This window comes from Acartia tonsa, chromosome 14, assembly GCF_053477335.1.
Source record: "Acartia tonsa isolate MP-2025a chromosome 14, ASM5347733v1, whole genome shotgun sequence".
NCBI classification, from domain to species: domain Eukaryota; kingdom Metazoa; phylum Arthropoda; class Copepoda; order Calanoida; family Acartiidae; genus Acartia; species Acartia tonsa.
In genome coordinates, this window is record NC_137273.1 from 28,392,635 (window position 1) to 28,409,343 (window position 16,709).

Sequence of the window (16,709 nt, forward strand, 5' to 3'; positions counted from 1 at the left end):
CCCATTGTCCCCTCCCTTACTCCCTGCATCAAGCTACTTTGTATTATAGATAGGATAGGATAATAAAAATAAATTAGAGAATACATTGAGAAAATTAAGAAAAATTCCTATGTACTGTACAAATCCGGACCCTGAATTTGCCTGTTATAAAAAAAACAAATGTTATTCATAAAATAAAACAAAATAATCTTATACAAAATGAACGCCAAAAAGATAGAATAAACAATATAACTATCAAACACAGTTAAAGATTAATCCTTATTTAAAAGTAACAGGATAACTATCAGTCTATTTGTGTGTGTATCTCGACAGTCAATAGCTTGGAATTTTGCTGCTTGGATTGAAGCCCAAGAAAATATTTTTAAACTTTTGCTTTTCAAAACTAAATTTGAAAGTGGAGGGTCGATATAACACCCTTCCTTAGCCGCTAGTAAACTTAACAGCTAGTATATAGCCATATAAATGCCAAAAACTAATTGTGTTTGTGCTTTGCAATAATTTAGTTTAAGTTTGGTTACGTTGGCTTTATGCAGGCTAGCCCCGCAGGTTGAGGCGGCACTTCCCCCCCAAATAAAAAATAAAAAATGTCTATTTGAAGAACATTTTTTTATTAGAGCATATATATAAAATGTATAGAATACTTTTTTCAGAAAAAAAACACCTTTTTCAACAAATAATGTACTATGAGTATTTAAATAAGGTCTCGACACCGTGTACTAGAAGCACATAATCTGCAATTTTTTCATATTTGGTTGCTTAAAAAATTTACAGCAGGGACTAATTCAGTTCACAGGAATAAAGAAAGAAATCTAGCTGATTTTATAGTTACAGGCAAACTTCACTGATTTGGTGGTCCCTAGGACCGTATAAATTACGAGACATAATTAAAACAAACTTCAAATGGTAGAAGCTTTTTTTATAAAATGTATGGCAGCCGAGCCCTGATTTAAATAGATAAAACTTTATCAAATCTACATTATTTCAGGGAGCTAAAGGGATGAGACAGTGAACAAAAAATTGATTTACATCCCAAATGATGATACACAAAATTACCCCTTCTGTTTATTAAAGGTTAAAGGTGTTTAAACATTACTAGAACCAACCAATCAAAATTTATTAAAAGTATCCAATGTTTTTGATCCAACAAATTTGCTAAGGTGGTCATAAAACTTTGAGTACCAGTGTAATTTTAATTCCAATGTCCCCTCCCTCCCTGGCATTAATCACCCAACAAGTGCAACAACCAGGGATGGAGAAGGCAATGTATGATAAATAAATCTACAACCCTTTCTTCTACACACATCTATCAACACGATGCAGAACTGTGAAAATGAGGGTAAGAAAAATTTGTTGTCCTTTTTACCTTCATTAATCCCTGCTAAAATTGCACAAATATATCTATAAATAAAAAGTAGTGTCACATTTTGAAATTGCGCATTTTTTGCACCTGTGTCTTTTAACAAGAATGATGGAGTCCAAAATAGAACAAAATGTCTGATTATCTGATGTCCAAAATAGAACAATGTCTGATTATCTGTCTATCTGTCTGGATGAAGCTTTAGATCTTTCTAACTGCTGGACAGATTTAGGGCTTTTTGTGACAGGGAATACCTTTTAGTCATACCAAGGTTTTCTCTAGTTTCAAATCAATAGGACATTTATACCAGGGAGGAAGGGAGGGAACAATGGATCTAAAATTCATATTTCTGACAGTCTTGGACTTTGGGTACCAGAACACATGCAACTTTTATTATTTTGCCAAATTTTAAAGACTTTGGGTACCAGCGCAAAGAATGCCGCTAAAACAATTATTCCAAAGCAGACGACTCTACCTGAACTAACCAATACAAATACTAGCAGACAATTTGAAAAAAAAAATTAAACAAGTTTATTTGGTATTTTAAACAAAATAGTTTTCTTCTGAGAATGGGTCAGATAAACCAGAAATTCTACTGTGATACTTCTGTAACTATCCATTCTTATCAACCCCTTGTCAAATATGATAACAACCCCCAATTATGGTATTATTTTTAAGAAACAGCCAGTACTAAGGTCATACCTTTTATGATAAATTACAGACTATTCACAGGAAAATAAGACAGGATAAGCTAATGTTAAATACTTTTCTTTCAGTGTTTAATAATTTCTTATTATACAAATTTAATAAAGATTGCAATATCTAAATTTTTGGAATTTTCCAGATATATCTGGTTTTGAAGATATTGAGTTAGAACTCTAAAATTTAATTAATTGCCCATTGTCCCCTCCCTTACCCTCTGCATTTATATACTATGACACGACACACATAGACAAAAGATATTACTTTTTAATAACAAATTGCTACAGTTTTTATATTATGCCTAATTTCGAGGGATCTTCACCGCAAGTTTAAACTTAGTAGGAACACTTTAATATACAAAATAACCCTTTCTGTAGATTAAAATTTGTGATTAAAAACGTTTGAACACACCAATCAAAATTATCTGTAGTCCCCAAAGTTGTAAAGCCAACGAATAAGAAAACGCTATTAAAATAAGGACTAGTATAAAAACAGCCCATAAATACTTAATCGACAATAAATTTAAGCAAAGCTTCACTTTTTATAAAATATGTGAACAATTAAATATAATAAAATCAGGGAGGCAGGGAAAATTAAAATTAATATACAACCCCCCATCTCACATTAATGATGATAAACTATCTAAGGTGCAAAAAAGGGGTTTGGAGTAATTATTTTTCATTGGCTTTTCCCTGCTTCCCTGAATAAACTAGATCATTGCAAATTAACCAGGGAGGGAGGGGACAATAAATGTTAAATGATAACATTACCAAAGTTTATATTCTTCCTCAGTCGTTATTTAGCCCAAAAACTTTCGCGAATGATATACAATTATTATGTACAAAGTAACATTGGCCATTTTTTTTCTACCAATATCATTTCGATTATAATACTATAGCGTATCTTTAATTGTCCTTTCCTTGGAACCCTGAGTAAATTAAAATGGCAAATTAACCTAAAAGTATTTTTATATTTAATTTTATTAGTTGCAAAACATCTTTGCTTGATTACCCATCCCTCATTTTTAACTCCATAGAAAAAAATGCTGACTTCTTGGTTTTTATTTGTATTTTATTCGTAGATTTTTCATCATCTCAAGGTAAGAGTTTCTTTAATAATTTTTTGTTGTTGATTGGGTTCACATCTTCTAGGGGGACTAGCACACTCACACGAAAAACAGCTTGAAACCTGCTTAAGATTATTATTTGCCTTTTGGGAAAAGAGGCAACCGTGCACCAATAAGCTATCAATTCATCCATCAGTCAGTCAGTCCGTGGCAGAAATGCAATTTTCTTGGTTGCTATTTTATATAGACAGCTGATTTTTTTTGTTTTCTATTACATATGTGCAAGTAATCTATACATTTGCTGTCTGTCTGTCATACTTCAAAAGACAATTTTATTTAGTTTTTTTTTTTACATATTCTCCCTATTTATTTTCCTTGTTATCAGAACTGAACATCTGAGCTGGATCTTTAAATGTGTAGCCGTTGCCGTAGCCGTGGCCAGAGGTACAGCCACTAACCTAATACCGATCTTTAAATCAAATTGGCTACGCGTGGCCACGGCTATATGCGATCTTTAAATCACAACCACTTTTTTAATTTTCAGTAAAAATATGAAGACAAAAAATAATAATAATACTTCAAACATTTAAAAATCTATGTTTTATTGGCAGCACTGGCAGTAACGACAGCTACGACCACGGCTACGACAACGGCCACGGCTACAGCTACGGCAACGGCTACACATTTAAAGATCCAGCTCTGCTCTATAACTCTCCTTGACTGTTTGTCCATACCATGACTTTATCTTTGTTTAACTTTATAATTATAGAATTAAACGTGACACTTACTAAAACCAAGTGAGAGCTGAAGAACAAGATTGTCAACAGGGTTAAATCTCCAGAAGGCTGTCAGACCAAATGTGCAGGCAATTTTAGTTCCAATAAAAGGTTTATAACCATAGATAGTTAATCAAATACTATAGTTCAACAAACTTAAAAAAAAGATTTTTAGCAGACCAAGACATTTGGTTAGTTTTAGTTACATGCAATTCATTTCAATAATAAGGTTGACAAAAAATTTTTGATGTTATAATTTCCTAAAAGTTAGCTTTATCCTATTATTATCATTTGACATTTTATAAAAATCTGTACTCTTTATAACAAATAAAATGACCAAATTGTTCTTCCACTGTTTTCTAATTAGCTTAATTTATGGGAAGTAATTAATACTCTCAATTATAAACAAAATGAATTTGACTATTATCTTGGAAGTTATAAGTTCAAATCTCAGCCCAAACAGTGCCATAATAAAGATGTTTAAATAGCATCTATTTCTTATACATATTATGTCTTGGCGCATGAGCAGGCAAAACTAATTGCCATGCACAACTAGGACTTTTAGACAAAGGTCATGTAATTAAAAATTGGGTTGTCTAGATGAGATAAATAGGGTCGTGGAAATACTGCTTGATGAAGTTAAATTTCTGAATTTTTTTTTCTTAATTGGTTGTATGATCATTTCTTTAATTTTAAAGGAGAGGAAGGATGCATGTTATGGCAACATACTGGCAATACTAAGAGATGTAATCTATCTTTAGTTTCAGGTGGGATCAATAATATTTATATTAAAGTTACAGGCTGTCTGTGAGTCTATGTGTCTGTCAGTAGCTTAGGATTTTGCTAACCAATTGGACCAATACTGTTCTCCTTTACAGTGAATCTTCTTATATTTCCAGGAAAGGTTTATGACTATTTTTTGGAGGAGGGGGGGGGGGGGGGTGTCAACCTAAAAAGAAAAATCGCCAATAGAAAAAAAACCTTCTCCACTATAATAGAAATATTTTTTTTCTTTTAAAAACCAAAAAGTAGGGAAAATTTAAGTAATAATTTATGGGAGAAGGTTAATTAATCCTAATTTTTTTCAGCCAAATCTTCAAAGAAAACAACATCTGGCATTATGGACCCAAAAATAGGTAGGTGTCTTTTTTTGATTGAACTACAGCATTTGTTTTTATTTTAAATTTGATAAAAGGATAATCTAATCCATGCAAGAAAATAACAATATTGCATTATAAGAATATTAGAGTGAAACAAATAACTGTACGTCCCTTTTCCGAGGACCATGTGCAGACTATCAATTTGGTCTTTAAAAATGAACGAATAGCGTCAGAAATATTAACACAGCCAAGTCGCTACTAAAGATCAGAAAGCAATATACTAGCAGACGAATAAAGTCCTTAATATTTATTAGAAGAATTATTAGATATTCTGTTTTGTTAGGAATGAAAGAGGATGGCTGTTGTGAGTAAGTTATTTACCTATTGTATAACATTCATTTTTTTTATATTTATTTTAAATTAATTAAATTTGTGTGTTTATAATTCTTTACCTTAATTTAATCTATTATAGAAAAGTTGTTTCTGAACTTTGTGATACCAGCATAACCTGTAAAGTTAAAGGAAGGGGGATATGACTGTATAATAATCAGAAAGTATAGCATTACAACTGCAGCTTATAATCTAGGTTTTTCAACACATGTCATGTTAGAGATATTAAAGATTATGAAATACCTGAGCTGGATCATTTTAATGGTGATTTAGATCGGGGTGCGCCACTAAAATGATTTAAAGATCCAGCTCTGTTGTTATGTTTCTGAAGAATTAGATGGATAATAAGGGGGAGTTAACTGTTTTTTTTCTTTGCCTAACCCCTGCGAAGTGCATTAACTCTGCAGAGCTACCTTATACCCAATATAACCTAACCTAACCTGATCTAAATAAAAAAAACAGCCCTCGCCGCGATTATTTAAATTTATTTCAAGAGTAAAATTGAATGGGTTTCAGTGTTCAACAAAACATTTGGGGGATTATGCATGTGTTTTTTTTTTATTTTTTCTTGGCAAAGTAGCAACAGTAACAAAAATCACAATCTTATATCTTTTTCTTAATGAAAATCAGTGTATTTTTTATTAAAAGTGACTTTTTGAGTAGAGGTTGAGAAAGCTATAAAAGCCTTACTAAGTTTGTCATGGATAGAGCCTCTAACAAAAGCTACCACCATTCTCTAATAAAAGGCTATAGGTCAATTGCTTTATGGTACTGTTAATTTTACATAACTATCCTCAGAATATAGCATATAAACATCACAATTTCTTATATTTCTCTAATCCCATTATCCTCCATAATGAAACCTCAGGAGAAATGGCCTGTAAATCAAATGCCCGCTGCAAGGATCTAAAGGTGTGCAATGATCCACAAGGAAACAATAACTGTTGCCTGTAAGTATATTATTTGGCATTTGTGGAAATAATTGCATCTATGCTTGCTGTCGGGGAGGTGTCGGGTTCGAAACCTGAAATCACCGCGTCATAGTAAAGATGTTCAAAATGGTACCTACTATCTCTGGTAAGTGACACTATTGAGAGTACTTGAAATGCTCTGGCCCATAAACAGGCGCTAATTTATGATGCACAGTTTGGACTTCCATACTAAGATTGTGCATTTAAATGGTTGGCTGTCTGTTGGATGTTACTTAATCCAATATCCTGTAGTGGACATTAGAGTATTAAATAATAGGCCAATACACAGATTAAATCAGCAATGACAGGCCAGTATACATTTTAATTGACCAATGGTAGGCCAGTATGAGGTAATTTTTGTTCAGGAGTGTAACAATCGAATTGTGTGAGAAAGAATTTCCTGCATCTCAATTTTCTGACTGCTATCAACGTGCCTTGCAACTCTGCTCGGAAAATTAAAGGGATTGGACAGTAAAACATTTTTGAGAATTTTGGTGTCTATTCCCTTGAAATGCACTTAGACTACAAATTTTTACCTACAAAGAATTGAAGCTACTAAACGTTCATTTTCTTCAAAATGTTTTCAAACTTATTTGTTTTTTAAAAAACACTATAAAAACAATTTTTTTCATTTTGTGTTTTTAATGAGTGTGCGAAAATAAAACATTTTTATATTACTGCTTTCCCTTGTAGAGCCTAGCGAGCATAGAAATCCCTCCTTTTTAATGACTATCCCCTGCGGGGGCCCTAAACCTATGGACCTACCCTAGCAACTTTCAACTTACAAAATCACGAAAAAATTCCCTTCCTAATTTTCAATTCATTTCAAATTAAGAGAGGGGGACAGGGGTGCATGGGGATACTGCGCTCAACTAAGCACTTTAGGGGAAAGTGTCTTAAAGTTTGATTTCAAGATTATTTTAGTTCTAAATAAAGCATTGAAATAGAATTTAAATTTAATATTAGTAGCAAACTATCCTATAATTACTAATGTCCGTATATCCTTTTCTGAAACATTTAAAGTATTTTTAGGCTGCTAATTAAGATAGACTTCAATAATTTATTCACATTTTCCTGTTAATTTCTTTAATTCATTTCATATTTAATTTTATCACTGTTACTTTTTTCCTTTTTTTTCAAATTATTTCACAAAGCTGGCCCAAATTAACAATGCTAAGCTTTTTTTAGAAGTAAAGCTATTCTTTAGTACACTATGTCTGTCCGTTAGTCAGTCCGTACCGTTATGGGGGAAATGTGATTTCTCTGCTGCAAATTAAGATAGAAGGCTGAAACTTCTTTTCTACATTGGTTGTTTCGTGGTTTTTTCTCTCTACAAAAATCTATTCTAATTTCATTGTTAATGTTAATGTCGTGTGGGTGAGTTGCACCTGGACTGAATGGTCAACTTGTCAACTCAAGGCCAGACTCTTGGTCCTTCACCTCATACCCGTGGTACAGTACATTACAGACAACCAACCCTTTGATTGCACGATCTTTGTCTGGAGATCCTAACTGTGCATGGTAATGAGTTGCGCCTGTTTGGGGCCAAGGCATTCCCCCTACTCTACTTTTTGATGTCCTGTGCCGAACAAAGCAGGTAGGTACCATTATTAACGTCTTTGGTATGACGCGGATTCGAGTTGCATCCTACCCATCAATTTCCTTGGCACTTTAACTAGGACTTGTGGGTAATTTACACTTCAACCTTAAGGGTGGATAGTTAAGGTTTCGTGATTTTTTGGTCACGATATCATTGCGACAATTAATGCAACCAAAGCATGAACATGACGCTGTATCAGCAATGACTGAAGCCACGTCAAATCCTAGGGACTTTTCAATGCAACCTAGGATCCAAGCATCACTCCTAGTCGTTGAACTAACAAACGCCACTAATACACTAGTGAGCTACTACACAATGCTAGTCCACAAGGACTTTTCAATCAACCTATGACCTTACAGCGTTTTTCGATCACTAGTGCACCATGCCAAGGACCACCCATGCATACCTGATTTAGGGCTAAGGCTTCCCCCCTACTCTTACTCCAAATCTCTAACGCCTGAAAGAGCAGCAGTAGGTACTAATTTTACATCTTTAGTATTGATGCGGTCTGGGGACTCGAACCCGACACCTCCCCAACAGATAAGCGGACGTTAAACCACTAAGCCATATCTGCGGGTTCTAATTTCATTAATCTCCTTAATGATTTTTTTGGTTTTTCGCTACTTATGGAGATGTCATCGTTCTATTGTTTTTGTCTGACACTTTTATACAATCAAATGCAAAAAAGACAAAAAAAAAAACTGAAAACAAATTCAAAATTAAAATGAATACGACAACAACTATAAGCACGAACGAATCACAAAAATCCTGTTTAAACCAATGGACAATAGGGTGGGTTCATATCGGAATTAGACAAAGAGGGGATATGCAACAGATAAAATTAACCTTTAAAACATTTCTGATCGAAAAAGAATTTTTAAAAATTGAGTTTTAGAACGCGACACACTAAAAAATATATTTGATTACTTATTAATATGCAAAGACGACATTCCAAAAAATTTGAATCGGAACTATGGCTTCATGGTGCTCCCTGGAAAGGCCTTGAGGAGCTGAATCAGGAACTTTTGTCCGTTTCAAAATATCTCGTTCCCAGCCTTAGAAATCGCTAAAAAACCACATTTTAAAGGTTTATTGGGAATTGTCCAATTTGTAGAGGTTTTTTAGATTTTCTCAGGCTAGGAACGAGATTTTTTGAAACGGTCAAAAGTTCCTAATTCTACTCCTCAAGGCCTCTCCTGGGAGCACCATGAAGCCATAGTTCTGATTCAATAATTTTTTACACCCATTTACAAATAGCTATACAATTGAATGTCTGGTCGTCAGCGGTTTTAAGACTTAGGATAAATTTTAAATTTTTTTTATGGATGGAATGACGCACTTCTTGCATTAATTTATCAATTAAAGGATCTGCTGTCTTGACAATACAGTGGGTTAGATACACCCCCCTGATACTAAAAATACAAACATCTTGTTGGCTTTTTTACAAGTAGACGCTCACCCAGAAATTTTAAATAAGCATTCTTCTGATTAGAATCCCTTTTTAAGATTGACCATCTAGACCTACTATATCTATTAGTCGGACAAAAATATATCTCAATAAAGATTTAACCAACAGTACACTTTTTCACAAACATACATACACACACACACACAGAAACGCAGAACACCTCGCATAGTATTTACAGACAAAAATCAATTTTTGAGGAACACAGTAAAAGTGTCTGAATATGACGTCAGAAAAAAAAACAATTAACCAATGAGAGGCCGCTATATATTTTACCATTGTGAATACTGGCTTCTCATTGGTTAATTGTTAATTTTTTCTGACGTCATAGTCAGACACTTTTACTGTGTTCATTTTTGTGTGTGCGGGTTGTGTGTGTGTGTTGCTTAGCCGGTACAACTGCCAAACAGCAGAGTATAAAACACAACAGCAACTTTAATTGAATAACAATCTTTAAATAAAAGTAACAGGATATCTATCTATCCATGTGTGTATTTGTTCCTTAAAATCTCGTTAACAAAAGACCGATATAGTTCTCCATATTTTCTTTACAGTGAAGCTTCTTAAGGGCCCAGGAATAGTTTAATAGTATTTTAGATGATTGTACGGAAACCCAAGAGACATTGCTTATACAAGCCCCCTAAAAGATTTACATTTAAACTAAAATGAACAAGGATGACAACATCCATAAAAGCGAAGCACTAAAACGGTAAGACAAACGGACATTAACACTTGTATAGAAAAATATTAACATGTTTAAAATGGTGGTACGGACATTCTGATAATGATCATAGAGTTGCTACGCTTTCGCTATCTACTACAGGAATCACATTGGAAAGTTTGAAATCAATAGGACAATTGTAACATGCCTAAATTTACGAAAAAAAGCTATCTGTTCTGGACGTACGGACGACCCGACCCTATTTATAGAAAGCTTAGCTTTTTAAAATGGTCTACCATCCCTCACCCAATCTTTTCCCAAGGTACCCCTACCTAGCAGAGGTTATAGAGACCGTATATGAAAATACATGTATAAATAAACTCATACATAGTATCAACTTCCAGTCAATGGCCGTGCAATCAAAATGTCCATAAAATATATAACACAAATGGTGATAATTTGACTGTCTGTTCGTTACTTGAGATATCTTAACTTCTTTTCAGGGCTTTCTCTATCAAACCTAAAAGAAATGTGTCGACAATTGTTAATATTTGTTTTGACTTAATAAAATAGTTAAAGCTGACAAAAAATTGACCTTAAATTTACTTTGACACTAAGACCAACAAACATCACACATTGATTACTTAACGTTATTCTAATAATGACATAATAACTACCTATTGTGTTATATTGATAAAATAACAGCACAAAAGTTAGTAGTAATAGATAAACATTATCCAGTCTTGTCTCCGGACCCAATTTTTCCTCCGGACTTTCTCCCTTCATTTTTCTCCCATTTGGGCCGTTCCCCCTTTTTCGTATACATTTGCAATGGATTTATTATTAGATGGATCTTACACCAGATTATCATGTACTCTAATAAAGTGAGCCTTGTAGCTGGCTAAAATAACGATACCCTAAACCCAACCTCTTTACCCCATCCCCTTCCTTCTTACTGGATGATAGCAACCTAAATGGACGACAATTTCCCCCTGTCATAATATCCATGTATATTCTATATCTATTATATTTAGTATACATTTGCTTACGAGGTAGTTACTATAGCTTAGTAGTAGAGACGAAACATTTTAGTATTTCTGTCTGCTAGAATTGCAGTTTTTAGCAACAAAAAATGTTTATCAGTGAATCATATGTTTTCTATTTTAAAATGTATACGTTAACGTTAGTCCGTAGTTATATATAAATAAGAAAGGTTATTTGATATAAAGTTATACTATTTGACTAAATAACTCTTGTGATTTTGTCTAAATAAATGTTAGTTTCTTATTTCTTAATACAAATATTATTTTATTTCACTACATGCCAAAATAACATAATCCTATTATATAAAGTAGTAAAGCTATTTTGTCTGCAGCTAATAATCTCGAAAATCGCTGATCAGAATGGGTTGTGCATTCCAGGAAAACTTTTAAAATGTATTGAGTTGGTTTTAAACTATTTTGCTGACCTCTTTCACCAATCCTTGGAGTAAATCAGTATTGATCAAGTTTTTTTAGATTTCCATTGTAATGTTTCAATAAAATAATTAAGTAGATGCAAATTATTATGACAAATATATTTGTGTGAAGATTTAGATTGATGTTGTTTGACATATTAGCATCAACTCCAATTCTTTCTTTTTCCTCACAGTGTATCTTTGTACTGAGTGGTATCCTCAAGCCTTCAACCCCTGCTCAGAAAAAGGTTTACACTGATTCATCCTCCTAATCTAAAAAAAAATAGCGTGCTTCAAGCGTCAATTTTCTATTCAAAGGATACATGCTTGACTTTTTATTGTGTCGATAATCTGAGTAATGTACAACAAGGGTGGTGGAACCACCCTCCTGGTCCTGACAATATAATTATACTCCCCCTCTTATTGTGTTTTTTTGTGTGAGGGGGGGGGGGTGGATGTAAAAACTTTCGGCAAAATCCTGCGCATACCATTGTTTGGAAGTCATCAAATCAATTAGAAAACTTTCAGAAAATTGACAATGGAAGAATTTGAGATAAAGCTTGCTAGTCCCAGCAATATTTTCTACGCCGGACAGATGATACATGGAAAGGTCGTCATCCATTTGTCAGGTATTTTTTTCAGGGATATTAAGGGATAAGACAATTAAGGTTACTTTAATGTACATTTAATGATGATAAACATAGTTACCCCTTCTGTAAATCAAAATTATTGGTCGAAACGACTAGTTTGCAACTAGCCAATCACAAGTACCCAAAGTCTTTAGGGGCATGACCTACAGACCGTCGAGCCAAGTAAATTATAGACTGAATGCGAGTCAGTATAGGAAATCTTCGCAAAGAAAATCAGCCGTATATCTTAAAGAGAATTTTGAATAGAAAATCACGTTTCTCCCAAATAGTTTATTACAGACAGACGGACAGACAGCTATTTTAAATTATAGAATAGCTTTGCTACTTTCTTTGTTATGCTTTGCCTCTAATAAGTATGATCGTCCTTGCTAATAATATTTTTTATTTGTTTAGAATCAAAGGAATGTCTGGTTTCTTCAGGGATCTAAAGGGATAAGACAATGGCCGATAAATTGATTTACATATCCAAAATGATAATACATAAAATTACCCTTTCTGTAGATTACAACTTAATTAACGAATTAAATTAAGTAAATTTCCCCAAAGTTATCAAAGGAAGTAACGAATGAGAAAACGTTGGGTATAAAACTTTGGGGACCAGTGCAATAAACAGACCAATGTCCCCTCTCTCCCTGGTTTTCATAGAAAATCAATATATTGAAAAAAATAATTATGTATCCAAAGTTTTTTTTTTGGCTTTAAGTAGTACTTCTTTTACTAATTTTACACAAAATTACATTTATGATGGGTTTTATACAAGTTATTTTTGGTAAACCTTATTGAGCAGATATTTTTTTTTTTTTTGGGGGGGGGGAGTTATCGTGCTTTTACTTTCATTGATAAGCATGCAGAAGGAGGATGTCAACACTCCCCTTAGAATTGAAATTAATAAACTGCCGCCCCTTGTTTTTACTTCCTCAAGGGATACCCTCCCCCCCCCCCCCACACACACACACAAAACACTCTGTGCATGTCACTGCTTACCTCCCTCTCCTAAATTGATTTTTTTTTGAGTGGGTTTAAAACTCTTTACCCTATCCCCCTTTGACTATGTCTATGATTACCTGTAAAGTAGTTACAAACCTATGAAAACAGACATCTGACTTGAAATTTGCGTACAGAAAATGTCAGCCGTCCGTCTGAAGGTGATGGGCAAAGGGAAGGTCCACTTTACTACAGAGAGAGATGTCCAAGTCAGAGACCATCAAGGCACACATCATTCTTAAGAGAAAATCACTACTCCTGAGTTAAATGGTTAATTAGTTTTGATACTACCAGTTTTGGAATTTATATTCTTCGAGTTATAAGAAGTGGAATTTTTTTTTGATAATTTTGAGTCAAATGTCTCCTCCTGGTTAATTTATAATAACAAGGATGACAAAATCCATAAAAGCAAAGCTCTAAAACCAGAAGGAAGAAATCAATAAGCAAATAATATTTGTAACTCTTTAAAAAATTGTTCAATTAAATGTTTAGATTGACGGACGGACTTTATAATAACGATAATTGAGTTGCCACACTTCCAAAATCGTACCTTACTGTTATAGGAATCATCATGAAAGTTTGAAATCGATAGTATAATTCTAACATGTCTTAAATTAACGAAAATGGCTAACCGTTAAGAACGAGTGAACCGACCCAGAAAAGCTTCGTTTTTAAAAAGAACACAGTAAAAGTGTCGGACTGATTATGACGTAACAAAAAAAATTAGCCAATGAGAGGCCACTATAAATTTTACCATTGCTCAATAATGGCCTCTCATTGGCTATTTTTTTTGTTACGTCATAATCAGTCAGACACTTTTACTGTGTTCTTTTTAAAAAGTTTCTAGGAGAAGTTGAATTGGAATTGTTCTTTGATATTAAAACCTTAAGCAAAACTATTATTATTCTAATTTAAAAATGTAATGTGCTAAGGGAATATGAGAACAGAAAAAGAAACCATTGATCATTGGTAAATCCTTATAGTAAAGTAACAGGATGTCTACCTGTTTGTATCTCGCTAACTGCTGAACTGATATGGTTCTCCATTACAGGGTAGATTCTTATAGGTCCTGGGAAGGTTTATAATTATTTATTGAAAGGTATTACCTCCCTTCCAAGATAAATCGCCCCTAGAAAAAATCCTCCCCATTTTTTTACTTTTCTTATAAATCTAAGATAAAATTATTGGGTTTTCGAAGTCAACTCCTCCCTCCTTAAGAGGCCTCTAGGGGCGTAAATGCTAGTTTAAGTATAGTTTGAATTAATAACAATTTTAGCCTGAAGTAGCGCATCAATAACACTCCCATTATATTTAGTAGTAAGGTTTTCCTTCTGAAGCAAAATATTTGGAAAGCTACTGAATCAATTTGTAGAAAATTTTATAAAATACAATACAACACACAATTTTTCATCATGACTCAGAACAGGTTCTAATCCAGCGGATATTAATTGGTTTAGAGACCATGGTGGAAAATATAATATCTTATTTTTGCAGGGCCAACGAAGAATATATGGATCATGAAACAATACTTTTTGGTGGAGATCAATTAGGTTAGAGGATTTTTATTTGTTTACCTTTTCTAAAAATAGCTAGCGTATGTTTGTATGTCCTTAAAAATGATAAATTTTAATTTTATATGTATGCATTTGAACTTAAAAAGATCCAAACATTTTTACTTCTTCAACGATAGTGTTTGAATATTCTAATAAATTTCACTTCACAGCAATATAAAATTTAATAAAGATATTAAGTTTTAAACTTCATACTCTTGTAATTGGGAAATCTAAAAACTTTATTATCTTCACAACAGTTTTTGCTCTTTCTTGGGTGTTACTTATTTATTGCTCTTGATATTACCTACTAATCTTACATCGTTTTCATTATTTTATGTCAAAATATTTTCTTTTCTGATAACAATTTGCCAATATCAATTTGCCAATATCAACATAACTTTTAATAAAATTGATTATTTTATCTATTGACTACTTAATAAAACTTATATTAATGATTTGAATGGTATTTTTTTGAAGCTTTTTTTACTAATCTATAAAGAAGTAGGGTTTATTAAGCTTAATATCTTAATAACTACTGAACTGATTGAGTAGGCTTTATATAAGTTATGTGATATTTAATTTTCTGATATAAGTCATGGGATTGTTTTAAGCTATTTTTCTAGCCCCTCTCTGTTCTTTAGAGTCCCTAGATGCTAGTGGCGTAGCTGCTAGTTTCTAAAAATATATCAAATAGGATTCCATTTCTTCTTTCTCAATATTACATTATCTATGCTCATTAGTAAAGAATAACTTTATAATTATTATTTTAAGGTCCTGGTCTTCATGAGTTTCCATTTGACTACATGCTACCACCAAATGTACCCACCTCCTTTGAGGGAAGTTATGGCTGTGTTAGATATACTATACAGGTATGGAATTTTATAATTTACTTTGGCGGATTTTTTTTCTATGATTGACACAACTTTAACCTTGTATGGTCACACTACAAAATTATGAAAAAAGCCACTCTTTAGATGACTCTGTTTATGGGTATTTTAAAAGGCAAGGAGGAATGGGACATTAGGCTCTTTATTACACTAGTCCCCAAAAATTATAATAATGTTTTCTAATTCGTTGTTTCAACAACTTTTGGAGCTTTTACTTAATTCTGATTGGTTGATTCATTAAGTTGAGTGTCAAAACGTTTCAACCACTAATTGTAACCTACAGAAGGGGTATTTTTATGTATCATCATTAGGGATGTATATCAACTTATCGGCCATTTTCTTATCCCTTAAAGTCCCTGATTTGTTTTGATTTGTAGGCAGAAATAGTTATAATAATTTATTTCGGAAAAAACAGAAGAATACAATGATTACAATGGAAAATAGCCGTGTGGCTATACGGATAGAGTAAAAACACTGTGCGTGTTGTTAGTCCATCCGTTTACAAGAGTACTATTACAATTTACAATTAAATTTATAAGCTATATTTAAAGTATAATTGCATCCATATATCATGTATCTACTGGTTGCCTATAGGGGATGTCGTGGTTGTGATAATATGTCAATATCACACCAATCACTGCTGTGATTATGGTCCATAGGACCGACATGCCATTTGGTTAGTCCACACACCGTGCTGTCCTTATCCTGAAAAAGGCGACTTGCACCAGATCCAAGCGTCAAAGAACACGGTGTGACCATGTGACCGTTGGTTTCCCTTTGGTGGGTTGACGGGGGGGGGGGGGGGGTTGGAGGCGGGGTTCCTAGTGAAATCGTTGGTTAAGTTTGGCTCGGTCATTGTAGAAGTGACCGAGTCATGACCCACAGTGTCAGCTAGAATTAATTTGATTAAAATTGTAAATTGTGTAGCGGTGATTCGATCTCTGAATTCAAGGCATCGTTAAGACATTTTTAAAATTATTAGAATATTGAAGTTTTTTGTGGAGACTAAAGCAGAGAGTGAAGAAAAAATTGACCTTGGGCTAGATTTGGTAAAACATATTTAAAGAATTGAAAAATATGTGTAGAAAAAT

General features: G+C 33.2%; 2 protein-coding genes across 2 annotated transcripts; both read left to right on the forward strand.

Annotated features, from left to right (window-relative positions):
- The first annotated feature begins 4,567 nt into the window (after positions 1 to 4,567).
- On the forward strand, positions 4,568 to 7,317 carry LOC145306121 (uncharacterized). The gene is made up of 6 exons (XM_080148074.1): positions 4,568 to 4,668; positions 4,990 to 5,037; positions 5,345 to 5,369; positions 5,474 to 5,521; positions 6,258 to 6,341; positions 6,728 to 7,317. The coding sequence occupies exons 1-6, from the start codon at positions 4,614 to 4,616 to the stop codon at positions 6,819 to 6,821; spliced, it is 354 nt and encodes a 117-aa protein (XP_080004200.1). The 5' UTR covers positions 4,568 to 4,613; the 3' UTR covers positions 6,822 to 7,317.
- Positions 7,318 to 13,237: 5,920 nt separating this feature from the next.
- LOC145306491 (arrestin domain-containing protein 2-like) lies at positions 13,238 to 15,648 on the forward strand. The gene is made up of 4 exons (XM_080148619.1): positions 13,238 to 13,403; positions 14,111 to 14,147; positions 14,673 to 14,728; positions 15,503 to 15,648. Exons 1-4 carry the CDS (start codon positions 13,319 to 13,321, stop codon positions 15,646 to 15,648), a joined length of 324 nt encoding a protein of 107 aa, XP_080004745.1. The 5' UTR covers positions 13,238 to 13,318.
- The last annotated feature ends 1,061 nt before the right edge of the window (positions 15,649 to 16,709 follow it).

Coding starts and splice junctions, on each gene's coding strand:
- LOC145306121 (XM_080148074.1), top strand. CDS start 4,614: ATGTTATGGCAACATACTGGCAATACTAAGAGATGTAATCTATCTTTA. Junction 5,370..5,473: donor AAAGAGGATGGCTGTTGTGA/GTAAGTTATTTA, acceptor AATCTATTATAG/AAAAGTTGTTTCTGAACTTT. Junction 6,342..6,727: donor GGAAACAATAACTGTTGCCT/GTAAGTATATTA, acceptor ATTTTTGTTCAG/GAGTGTAACAATCGAATTGT.
- LOC145306491 (XM_080148619.1), top strand. CDS start 13,319: ATGTCAGCCGTCCGTCTGAAGGTGATGGGCAAAGGGAAGGTCCACTTT. Junction 13,404..14,110: donor CCAAGTCAGAGACCATCAAG/GCACACATCATT, acceptor TAATGTGCTAAG/GGAATATGAGAACAGAAAAA. Junction 14,148..14,672: donor AAAGAAACCATTGATCATTG/GTAAATCCTTAT, acceptor TTATTTTTGCAG/GGCCAACGAAGAATATATGG.